Source organism: Hoplias malabaricus, chromosome 8 (genome assembly GCF_029633855.1).
Source record: "Hoplias malabaricus isolate fHopMal1 chromosome 8, fHopMal1.hap1, whole genome shotgun sequence".
NCBI lineage: Eukaryota > Metazoa > Chordata > Actinopteri > Characiformes > Erythrinidae > Hoplias > Hoplias malabaricus.
In genome coordinates, this window is record NC_089807.1 from 29,539,178 (window position 1) to 29,552,457 (window position 13,280).

Consider the following 13,280-nt stretch of genomic DNA (forward strand, 5'->3'; position numbering starts at 1 on the left):
ACAGTGATTTTATACCTCTTAAATTTCTGGTACCTGCAGACACTCTGCCTCCACTTATTTCAAGTAGCTAAGAGTAGGTTTCATAGTTTTGCTTCAACAGTTTATATAATTAGATGTGTTATTATACACCATTTATTGAGACAATCAGGAGAGGCACAATTTTCACACTCCATAACTGCCTCCATAACTGAAGCGTACAAATTTACTCCCTCTTGGACTCCCGTAGAGATTGCTTCTGATAATTACTGTCCCTCACATAACAGTCTCTTCTAAAAACGAACAGGTAGCAGTACCCCCAGCTTTTCCTTCTCTTTTCCAAAAGGGCTTAATTGATCACCAAAGCACTGGCAGCTGTCAGCCAAGCAGTGGCAATCTGTCTTGTTTCACTTGGGCATGGCTTCAGTCCTTCATTCTGTTCTCTTAGTGATAGGACAATGATTACTAACAACACTGAGCCATCTTGGCATGGCAGGAGCAACTTTCACCTCACTTTGTGTTTTGTTTTTTTTCTCTTTCTTTATTTACTTTTTTTATTCATTTAAAAGTACAGCTTGTCACATTTGATTTTAGTATTTGAGTATTATCTAGGGCTCTCAAGTGGTGAAACTGGTAAAGAAAGTTCCATCTCTCCCATTGCTTTTATTATATCTTCCAGTGATTTAAATTAATGAATGTATAAATAAATAAATAAAACAAAACATTCAGGGATTTTTCTGCTTGTTTACAATCCAAGTAATCCTAAACACAATTATTGAACAGTTGTGGTCTGTGCTCTGGGGTGACCATTTTTGTTGTTTTCAGTAGATTGTTTGTTGGCTAAGTATGTTTTGATTCTCTCAGCAGTATGCTTAGGGTAATAACCTTGCTGTAGAATTAAACTTTTATATGATTTTTAACTAATTTCCCCCATCAATCATTTTCCAGAATGTTGTACAACGTTTTAAAAAGTGTTTTTACTCAGATCATCGTGCTTCAATCAAAAATAGATCTCTCCAGATGTTGTTATACATCACTAAACTTGCACAGATCAAGCATCATGCTTGACTGGTTATTGTAGATATGGTTCGAAGAATCTATCTGGCAGTGTACATACTGCCTTCTGCTGCTTTTTAAGATCTCAGATTTTGAATGATCTGTCCATAAAACTTACTTGATGCCTCAGTTTCAGACATTCTACTCTTTTTTTTTAAATCTATTTTGCCACATTCTTTCAGACCCATATGTGTTGGGTTTTCTTCTAACTGTGGAAAGATGAACAGAAATACCTGTGGAATTTTGCCTGAAGCAAGAGTGGAATGTTATTTTATTCCCTCAAAGATCAGGTCTTGTATGCTTCTTTGAAGCAGCATTTTCTCAATATTTCTTGTTGAGCTTTTCTTGTTATTTCAAGATTTTTTTTTCATGAGAGGTTATTATATGTACCATTGGTTCCCAAAGTGGGGTTTGTAGAGTTATTGATGGAAGAGGCACAGCAGGGCAAATGAATAAGATTCAAAGTGCATGTTATCTTTCTTTTGTCACTTTTTTTTGTTTGTTTGGCTTGGTTCATTTGGAAGTTGTAGCTTTATAAATTCTAGTTGTTTGTGAAAAGCAAAAGACACCTGAGTGAAGATGTGAACCTGAGTATGGGGGCTAGAAAATATTCTTATCTATAAAGAGGGTGGAGGAGTGGGGTCACTGCAGAAAAGGTTTGAGAACCACTGTTATACTTCTATTTGGAAACATTGCCTATAGTCATTTTATAAGTCTATGTGAAGTAAATATTAAGGCAGCCGAGGTGTGTACTGGCATTTGCTATGTATTTGCTTTGTGAATGTTGTGTCTCTTTGAAGTGAAACATAATCTCACTGATTTTGGGGAGATTATATTACAGGACAAATGTCACTGGTGTTAATTTTGCAATGATGGAAGAGACAGCAAGGTACACAGAATAGACAGGTTTGATGTTACACAAAGGATGAATTACACATCCCTTGTTTGGTTCAAAATGGCATGTGTGAAAAGTGCTTCAGACTATGATCCTGACCAAAAGACCAACATTTGGTGGGAAATAAAGAGGTGGTCTCCGTCTGGATAAAGCTGAAGTTTGTTTGCAGGGCTAAACACTTTATTGAAGCAATATGAAAGACTGTGTCTGTGGAAGTGGCTGTATACAGGTGGTGTATTCCACTGCCTTCTGCAAAAAGTGCAGAAATCTTTAATTTAATTGTAAATTCGCCACCATAACCATGTTATAGCTGCAATAGGTGGGTCGACGTCATATTAAACCCTATGGATTAAGAATGGAATGCCACTCAATTTCATATGCGTACAAAGGCTGATGAGCGAATACTTTTGGCAATATAATGTATTTAGCCGCTCCTTATTAACATTTTCTGTTTAACATTTTTAAAAGTGTAGGACTGTATTTTTGGGAATATTTGACCATTCTTCCAGAAGCAAATTTGTGATGTTATATGTTTCTACATAGTCCTAAGTCACATGCCCAGAGACACTAATGAAAATAATATTGATATGAATTATGCAACACAGATCTCTTAAATTGAATAACATTAGCGAAACACAAGTTACTTTCTTGCTTAAAAGATTGTCTTCACTGATACGTAGATCCTTGAATTATCTCCAGGAATTTAGATATTTTCCTTTTTAGGCAATATTTGAAAATATTCAAAATATGCTTCGAGGTCACGAGTGATGGATGGAGCAGGTCACACTCTTCAGTCTGTACACTGGCCAGCCCTGAGTATCTCCCAGCTCACGTCCACACATCTGAGCGGTCAGCGCCAGACAGACTCAGCTGCCATACGACTTCCCACGTGAGCTGCAGTTCAAAAAGTTGCGCTGACCACTCCATGTGATTCAGAGGAAGCATGTACTTGCTTTTCACACTGCAGACTGGTGTGTGCTGTATGATAGGATGTCTAATACTTGGGAAGATAATTGGACAAGAGTTAAAGACCAAAAAAAAGTTAAAAAGAAAGAAAATATTCTCTTCCATCTAGCCTTAATTCTGCAGTGTTTTGCGGCTGTCAGCAGAATTACAGAGGGCCAGCTGCGCGTTTGATTGTCAGTTAGTTCTGACAATTCAGCCAAGCTTTTTCACTTTAATTGAATTCTGACAATGTACTGATAAGATAAGTTTATATTCCTTTATATGTTTATATGCTGGAAATGAGTATTTTTGCTCTTGTTCATCCTGAAGTCGTGAATTGCATGGAAAACTGAGAACATGCAGCAAAGCTGAAGACAAACAGCATGCAAAGTCTTATTACATGGAATCAAGTAAAAGCATGCTTTGGATTCAAGGTTAAGGTGTAGGCAGTGTGTGAATCATAATGTGTGAGATAGGTGAGACTTTTTGTTTTAAAATTGATTAAAGTACATTAAAACTGTCTTGAGGTTTTGGACAATGGGGCCTTCATCAGATATAAGTAGAAAAGCAGGAACGTATGGAAAACTGTTAAAGAGACAGTGTAGGTGGCAAACACTAACAGCAATTACAAGCAAAATAAATTGAGCCCTTCCAGTGAAAATCCATGCATCAGCATTTCCACTGCTTGCTTGTGTATCTTTAGCAGTTTGTCAGTGTGAGAATCTGTTTAATGTCACTTCATAAACAGAAAAGGTATATATTTTAATGGTTGCTTTATTATAAATAGAAGGCAGCAAACAAAAAAAACATACGTACACAAATTATCCAAAGACTTACAGGATTTGCTACCTGTGATTCAAAGTAGGCTCCAGATCAACTGCAACCCTGAACAGGATGAAGCAATTACAGAAAATGAATGAATTAATGTAGATTTGCTAAAGTATTGCATTTCTTTATTCTTTTTTTTTTTTTTTTTTTTGCAAAGGTTTCTATTTATACAAATTACATATAATAAGTAAGCGTCTACTATAATTCAAGCATTCTCCTACTTTTGTGTCTTTTTGTGGTAACTGTTGCTTAATATGTTTATTTAAAAGTAATAACAATAATAATTTAAAAAAATGAATTCAATATAAGCTATAATGAATTATTGATACACTACGTTCACAATCGCTAACACTGAAATCACCATATATTTATTTGTCTAAATCAAAACTCACACATACTTTTGGACAAAATATTTTCCCCAAGAACAGAACATATTTATGCACATGCTTTTGAATGCTTATGTCTTGATGGAACTCATAAAGGCTGGAGAAATTAATACATTCTTCTCATTTGTTATTTTCAAACTACTTACATTTGAGGTTATTTTTTGTTGAATAAAATGAGAATTATCATTTTTTGTTAATATACAGGTTTCAAGAAATTGACAAAAGAGTGGGAGAATGTTTCAATTAAAGACACTTTTGTGGAAGTTGTTTGTAGATATGTGACAAAATCTGCCACCAACACTGGTGCAATAAGTTTTCCTCCTGGTAAATCTTCCTCCACATGTGTTTATCTCTGTATATATGAAATTATATACCTTGATGATGTGTTTGATGGGGTAGATGTAGTGTAAAGGATAATGCTGCTGCTCTCCATGTGACAGAACTGGGTTCAAAATCATGAGTCCTTGGGCTAGACTCTTAACCCCTACATTTACCTACATCTGTAACATGATTAAGACTGTAAGTCGGTCTGTAGAAGAGCATCTGTCACATGTGGTCAGTGTAAACGTACATGTTTGTGAGTCTTAGCTGAAGGAGCTGTGAGTGTGTCAGGAGCAGGTGTGTGATTTAAAGAGACATCAGAAACAGCGAGAAACACTTTCCAGTGCTGAACTTCCAAGAAAAAAATTAATGAAAAAATCAAGAATGGGGTTGATTGAAATTGCTTCAGTGTTTTGTTTTGTTGTTTTCCTGCTGTTCAGTGTCTTTTGCTTTCTCCTTCCCAGATTTTAAGCATCTGTTTTGTTTGTGCTCTAACCCCCCCCCCCCCCCCCCATTCTCTCCACCTGCTAGTGGTGAACTGTACAGACCCGGGCTTTGTGGAAAATGCTGTTCGTCATTCTCCCCAGCGCTATCCTGAGAGTTTCAGCTACACACACAGCGTGATTTACCACTGCAAGAGGGGCTTCTATCTGTTGGGCTCGTCTGTGCTCACCTGTCAGTCACACGGCTTGTGGGACAGATCGCTTCCTAAGTGCCTTTGTAAGTATTTCCTCCTCCTCCACCACTCTCTCTGCCAGTCTCTCTCTCCTCTGCCTCCCTCCTCCATCTCCTTCTTGACCGCTATCTCTCTTCCAGTTCTTATCCAATATCTCCGCCACCTCCCCCACCACTCTAGTTCCTTCACTTTCTTCCGTCTTCTCCACCCCTCTTCCACTGTCCCTCTCCTCCACCTCTCTTTCACTGACACCCACTTCATTCCCAAAGAGAAATTCCCACACAAATTTAGTTCATAAGGTGCCAACTTTATTCAGAATCGTGTTTCTGAATAAGCTCACATTTATATTTTGTTGACCATATTTAGATGCAGTACCAATGTTTCGGTGTTTATTTTGTCATCACCAGCTTCACTCACTAACTAGGACTCCACAGTCACATACAGTGCCACCCAGTTGGGAGGCTGATTCAAAACGTAAGACATGTGAAACCAAGTAACACTGGACAGCTCAACATGCTTGAAGGCGAATTTTAAAGTAACACTAGGTCGAATTTTTACCTTAAATTACATTGTGTTGTTTCACTGATCTATAATAGAGAGAACAGAGCCTCTGTTGTTGCTACTCTAGGCTAAGCACTGCAGAAAATGCACTGTGCATATTTTTAAGCAGGATAAAAACTAGAAGCTAGAGTTGTGCTTTTGATGAGGGGAAAAGGAGAGCTGCCCTATCCTGAAAGACTCGATTGTATTCCTAGTTTGGAGCCCCTACAGTTCATTATAATGTAGTCTGTGCAGATGTGTTATATTTAGCCATTAAAGAGAATTTGAAATGGCTCTTTAAACATTGTTAAAATGTTCTGTATTCTCTCTCTCTCTTTCTCTTTGTTCTGCAGCGATTTCCTGTGGTGACCCGGGCACTCCTCCATTTGCAGTGCTGACAGGCAGGAAGTTCAGTAACGGGGCAGTGGTGCAATACTCCTGTAGTCAGGGTCGGACGCTAGTGGGCAACAGTACTCGCCACTGCCAGGAGGATGGACGCTGGAGTGGATCACCTCCCTACTGCTCAGGTACACCACATGTCTCTCATAGGCCAGAGGGTTATTTCACAAAGCTGAGTTTGTAATTGGTGAAAGGAACGGCCTGACTTATAGAAACCCTCACATAGAAACACATATATTCCATGTATTTTGAAAAGCAATTTTTGAGTATGTTAAAAAACATGGTAAACTCCTGCTCCATAATATTCATATTGTCACTATCTAATAATATATATATATATCCTTTATTTCCATTTAGTCTACTATATCACATGTAAAAAATTCATAAGGAATGGACCAAAATGCTCCAAAACTACTTGGAATAAACATTTCACATTGACTTCCATTGAAGGTTAAGGAGGATTTTTTCTTCTCCTGTAATTTTACTATTTTAGGAGATACGTGTTTTTCATTGGACAGAGACAAAGCTTGGAAAGAGCGCTGCAAATTAGCCTGTTTTGAATTCATCATTGTTGTGAGGTCTCAAATATGATTTGCAAATGTCCACCACCGATCACTGCCCATTCACTCGCAAGTGAAAAGGAATATTTTAGGCCAGACTGCTTTTTAAATGAGGGACAGTACACAAAGCAGGGAATCAGACGAAGTTCCTTTACAAATGCACTGTATTTTTTTTTTCTATACACGTCTGTGCATCAGTTTTAATCAGTGCTAGAAGAAGCAAACTGTTGGTTATCAAGCTACAGGCTAGCGAATTACAAATAGCACTGAGTAGCAGCATGTTTAAAGAGAGCAAGATCGTCTGCCTGAGTGTCATACAAAAACAGCACTTTGTGATTTACCTTTATTCATGTCAATCAAATGGTTCTTTTTGCTGTCACATTCACAGTGATATCTCAGCAGTAGTGAGAGGTGGGCTGTCAAGACTCCATTCCTAACTGCCATTTTTAGAGCTCTAATCTGAGACGATAAAACCGGTTGAATTCAAGCAGTACAGCCCATGTGCTTCCCTACTGCTCTGGATTGTTAGATAGCATCTCATGTCTATTGCATTAATTTTCCAGAATAACTGATAGCATGCAGGGTGTCTGTCCAAATCCCATCGAAATAAGCACATATAGGTACATGTTCCAGTTAAAAGCCATTTTATACAGCTTAAAATTTCAATCATGTAGAGTCACTTAACTAGTTGTTTTCAGTATCTGAGTTTATGCTGGTATTTTTAAACTGAGCTATTAAGAGTAAAGCATTTCAAAGCTCCTGAGCCAATGGTTGTCCTCATTGGGGAAGTTAGGGGTCAAGCAGCAAGTGCACTGCTCCCTCTACTGGTCAGATCTTATACATTTTTATAGTTCTAAATTTTCAACAATTAAAAGTATTAAAAGCAAAATAAACTAAATTAGTCAGCTTCATCATATGGTTGAGTTATGTTTTTGTGTATTATGAGAGTGGTTTCTACAAAATGGCACTGGTTTCTTCAGCTTTATTACTGAAAGGTTTGGTTTTTAGCAAGGTAAAATGACTACACCTGTTGAATAAAGCAAAAGCATTTCAATGCAGTCTGAAGTATTTGCTTATGTTACTTTGGTGTGCATAAAATACACTAAATACACAATGCTAAGTAATGTTAAGTAATTGCTTATTAGACTATAAATATTAATTAAAAATGTATGTTATTTGTTGTAACCGTCATTGTTTATTTGTGATTAGCTTTCTTTTCTTTTTTTTTATAATTTTTTTAATTCATTTTCATAGCAGGTGGATTGGCTGCTTAAAAGTGTCTTTAGGTGTGAGTGTGTGAGAGAATGTGTAAGTGTGTATTGTCCTGTGAAGTACTGGCACCCCCTCCAGTGTATGGTCCCTCCTTGTGCCCATTAATTCCACGTAGGCTCTGGACCCACTGTGACCCTGAACTGGATAAGCAGTTACAGACAATATATGAATGATTCTGAAAATAATATTCATAATATACTAAACAGAACACACACACAAATATATACAGAAATATATTTTACTTTCATTACACTGTAGTAGTTCATTAATTTATGTTTAATTAAAACGAATAGCTTTAAATCTGTAAAACATCATCTATCCAGCAATCATTAAAAAAAGCAAATTAACATTAAATAATAAATAGAAAAACAATTGTACCAATTTACTATAGTCTTGGGCTTCAAATTTATATATATATACATATATACATATACATACACAGGGCGGCACCGTGGCGCAGCAGGTAGTGTCGCAGTCACACAGCTCCAGGGACCTGGAGGTTGTGGGTTTGATTCCCGCTCCGGGTGACTGTCTGTGAGGAGTTGGTGTGTTCTCTCCGTGTCCACGTGGGTTTCCTCCGGGTGCTCCGGTTTCCTCCCACAGTCCAAAAACACACGTTGGTAGGTGGATTGGCGATTCAAAAAAAGTGTCTGAACGTGTGAGTGTGTGTTGCCCTGTGAAGGACTGGCGCCCCCTCCAGGGTGTATTCCTGCCTTGAGCCCAATGATTCCAGGTAGGCTCTGGATCCACTGTGACCCTGAACTGGATAAGCAGTTACAACAGTTGCAACCCTAATATAAACCATGCTAATTTATATGATGAGGAATATATTTCAACTCTGAAATGCACCTAGAGCTGAAAGTTAAGCCTGTCCATAGGAGGAGAGCTATATAATTTTCTTTATTGGACAGTCCTCAGTTTCACCTGATATGCAGCTGGAAAAATCATGCTTTTGTGGAGATGCTCTCAAGAACACTGATGACTGAGTCTCTGGGTCCAGCCCTGAATGTGTCAGTCACTTTTGAATTGTGCTTTCTCAAACAATAGGTGTTGTTAAATGCTGAGAAGTCTGCAGTGTTTCAGCTGTTAATAATCTACAATGATCTGCTGGTGATCTGCTCTCATGCAGACTGTAGGTCCAACCCAGATCTGTCATTGCTCATCTGCTTCATTAGAGTCTTCCCCAATCTCTGAGAATTATAGCCAGGTGCAGAAGATGAAGGTTACAACTAAACTCTGCTGTAGGTAATTCTCCAGCGGCTGCTTTGTGCATCCCCGACCTACAGACATTAAAACCGAGAAGCATAAATACAGATTTTACAGTCTACCGCTGCATGTGTGTTCATAGTTTCAGACTATAAACTCTATGTACTCCCTATTATTTTCAGAATGTTTTTAATACTGTTCTTTGCAAAAAACACAGAAAAAGGAAAAATCAAATCTAATCTGAAGTCAGCACTTCAGCACTTCCATTTCTTTCACATGTAATGTTCACATGATAATGTGATTTTTTTCTTTTTTTTCTTCTTTTTTTTTTCCTCAAACTGTTTTTCAGGTGGTAGTGCCGGTTTTTGTGGAGACCCTGGCATTCCTCCTCATGGCTCTCGTCTGGGTGAGGAGTTCCGCGTGAGGAGTCTCCTGCGTTTCACCTGTGAGGCGGGGTACACTCTGGTGGGCTCCTCAGAGCGCACCTGCCTCCAGAACGGCTCGTGGAGCGGAATACAACCTGTGTGTGAGGGTAAGTCACAGATGGATTCCTTAGCATCCACACACACACAGTGCTCAATAAAGCACAAAATATTTGTCTGAACCCGAGTGTCCGACTGCTCACTTTGGCTTATGTCGAGTGATGACATAATTTTCCAAAAACAGGTCAGATTGCAGATCCCTACAAACCTCAAAATTGCTGTGATTAAAGCTTACTAAAAAACTGAATCTCAAGTAGCTCCATTCTCCATGTCTAATACATTATGTTAGTTATAATTTCTGGCTTTTACACTTGCTGTAGAGATATCCAAAAGGTGAAAAACTTAAAAATTTCCTTCTAAAACTTGACCTCAAACTGAAATTCTGAGACTGTGCTCAGGGTCAGGACTTGGAAAGAAAAATCTCAGGCGGCATTCCAATTCAAAGCATAATGTTAAGTCCAATTTAAGCTTTAGTGCCTGCACACTACCAAAATAGCGTTGTGTTTTTGTGCTTCATTCATTCAGAACTGGCAAATGTTGCTGCCTCGCGGCAAGCAGCAGGGTTCACACCCAGCTGTGCAGCTGTTAAAAACTTAAACTTCTTAGAAAGCTCAATAAAAACAAATGAATTTTATTTACCACCCATGTTGTGTTTACAAACAGAGATCCTGACTTACACCTATGATTATCATTTATGGAGAACTGGATTCTATAACTACTCTAAAGTAGTTTCATTCCAACAGACCCAAAATCAGTAATTGCCTGTTAATTCATTGACACCAGTTGATGGGTCTACATAAAAAGCCCTGTAATTACCACAGAGTGTAATGACATATTAAACTAATGAGGGTTTGTGAAAAGATTGCTCTAACCAGCACATTAGCAAACAAACACCAATTATTTAGCTGCTGGACATTTGGCACAATTTTAAAAAACTAATGCCAAGGACTATTCCACAGTGGATCAGGCAAAAAAATGCGATTTTCCGCCTGCACACAAGCAAAATAAAAATAAGTGTTATACTCAGGATTGTCTGTTACAGGGTTTAAATGCTATTTTAGGTAATGTACTTGACCTGCCAGTAGAACATAGACCTACTATGGATAAAATAAAGGCTAAGCATGTTACTCAGTAACATAGTAAAATGTTAGATTTAGTTGCTGAGATTTGTCTATATGGATGCACCTTAATAAAATGGGAATGGTTGGTGATATTAACTTCCTGTTTGTGGCACATTAGTATATGGGAGGGGGGAAACCTTTCAAGAAAGGTGGTGACCATGGAGGTCATTTTGAAATCAGCCATTTTGGATCCAACTTTTGTTTTTTCAATGGGAAGAGGGTCATGTGACACATCCGATTTATTTTTGAATTTCACAAGAAAAACAATGGTGTGCTTGGTTTTAATGTAACTTTATTCTTTCATGAGTTATTTACAAGTTTCTGACCACTTATAAAATGTGTTCAAAGTGCTGCCCATTGTGTTGAATTGTCAATGCAACCCTCTTCTCCCACTCTTCACACACTGATAGCAACACCGCAGGAGAAATGCTAGCACAAGCTTCTAGTATCTGTAGTTTTCTTGTGAAATTCCCTGCTAATTGAGAACTAGAGGACGAACGACACAAACTGTGCAGCAACCAATGAGCTATTGTCTCTGACTTTACATCTACAAGGTGGACCAATGAGGTAGGTGTGTCTAACAAAGTGGAGAGTGACTGGACGCAGTGTTTTAAAACTGTTACACAAGGGACTAACTATATTTACTTTTTTCTGTCATAAAGAGCTGTTTCAGCACTTTCCATTTAGAAAAGCTGTAGTACTGAGTGTAGATACAAGGTAGGTGTTCCTAATCCAGTTATGGTTCAGTGTAAATTAGCAATTATATAGCAAGAGCTAAGCAAACATTTAATAAAAAAGCTATTTTCCTTCTGTTTGAATCTATTAAAAGCCTCATACACATTACATTTTTTTCTTAGTTTTTGGAGCATAGTTCTGTATGTTACTGTACGTACGTTAATTTTATTTTTGTAATATTCAGTATTAACTAGATATCAACTAGGTATGAAAAATGACCCGTTACAAATGTGAGAAGCCCTTTGTCATGGGGGGCTCTAACAAGCAACGCAAGCAGAAACAAGTATGTGTACGAGTATAGTCTTTATTAAAAACAAATCTGTCTTGTAACACCTCCTCTTGTCTCACCACTGATTTATTTCTTTGTTTGTTTATGTTGCCAGCATGAGTACAATAAGCCCATGGATTGTGTACAAAAGATCAATAAGATGCATTATTTAGAGGACATTCATAATTGAGTAAAGGGCTTTAACGGCTGTTTTAAGGCAGCAGAGATGGATAAGCATAGGAGGGAATGCAGGTAGGGACTGTTCCACTGTCCTGGGGATACAAATAACACTGGCCAGGTACTAAATGTAAATTCTAGGGCACAGGGGAAACACTAACCTGTTGTCAGTTGGATAAATACGACTTTGAGTTTGGAAATATATCTGCCGGTATCAGCACCCCTACAAACCCTTTCACTGAGATCCCATTAACTCTGTATTGAACTTTTTTTTCACTCCTCCCCTCTATTTGTTAAAGTGGCTGTGTTTATAGTAACTGGTTACTGCCAGAAGAGTTAAGTCTGCTTTCACAAAGGCTGGTGATATGAAATTACACTCTAGATACTGATTGCAGAAACGATTATGCTCATTAAAATTAACCACTTCTAGGTCTTCAGATTTGAGAGTGTGCTTTTTAGAGTGCTTATTATAAGTAGGGTGTTCATTATGTTAATAGAGGCTGTCTATTTTTTGCAAGCATGTGATATAACTGTGATATGTATCATGGAATAAATCTGTTAAGAGACTTAACATTTAACACATTTGTGATATCTTTATTGCATTTAAAATGATCTTTGTTTTTTCTTTCATTTTTATGTATTATTTTTATGGCCAAGAAAGTGCTAGACAGACATACCAAAACCTTGGCACTCATTACGAATGCAAATATCAATGAATATGCAAGATTATTCAAATTGTAAATGCTCCTTTCCCTCCTGTTTCTAGAAGAGGAGATGAAGCACATTCAAAGCCAAAATAAGCTCCTATTTATTTTCTAATAATCAGAAAATAAACTAGCATAATTTTGAGGTTAGCTACTTATTCAAATCTTAAATAGTGCAGCAGTTTGATTATGCCATCTAATTCTTCGGCCTATAATTCAAATGTTCCCTTCCACCTCAAATTAGGTGACTGTGAGACCACACTTGGATTCTTGTTTGCTAGTGTCTTGTTGGAATATTCTCCTGCTACAATAAGAAGCCAAAGACAGTTTTGATAGCACCACAGTATTTCAACCTACAACAAAGACTTTAGACTTCAAACTTACACATAGCCTCTCACATTTCTCATGTTCTGGCTTGAAGTTTCCCTTCAATGTTAAATGATGCAGCAGTTCCATTCTGCCACTTTTATATTCTGACAGTTTATTATATAAACGGGGACATCTGCCAGCCTACACACATTTATCTGCTTTAACTTACTTGAGCTAACAGCCAAATGAACAGTCCGAACATCCCAACAAGTGAACTCTGTTAACACAGGCCTGCTGTGTAGTTGTGCACAGATTTTCAGTTAGCACATCTCAGTACTCTCATTAATATTTTTAGAATCTTGGAACATGACAGAATGGTACAGGCTTCATCCTGACATATTAAATTATGCTGCTACATCATGCT

The 13,280-nt window shown here is 37.7% G+C and overlaps 1 protein-coding gene across 1 annotated transcript in view; it reads left to right on the forward strand.

The window, feature by feature from the left end:
* Positions 1–13,280, forward strand: part of csmd1a (CUB and Sushi multiple domains 1a) — a 603,150-nt gene that overhangs the window by 564,693 nt on the left and 25,177 nt on the right. The window contains exons 55-57 of the mRNA XM_066678438.1: positions 4,939–5,127; positions 5,977–6,150; positions 9,410–9,592. Of these exons, the coding sequence (XP_066534535.1) occupies positions 4,939–5,127; positions 5,977–6,150; positions 9,410–9,592 (546 nt within the window). The remainder of the gene's footprint in view (positions 1–4,938; positions 5,128–5,976; positions 6,151–9,409; positions 9,593–13,280) is intronic.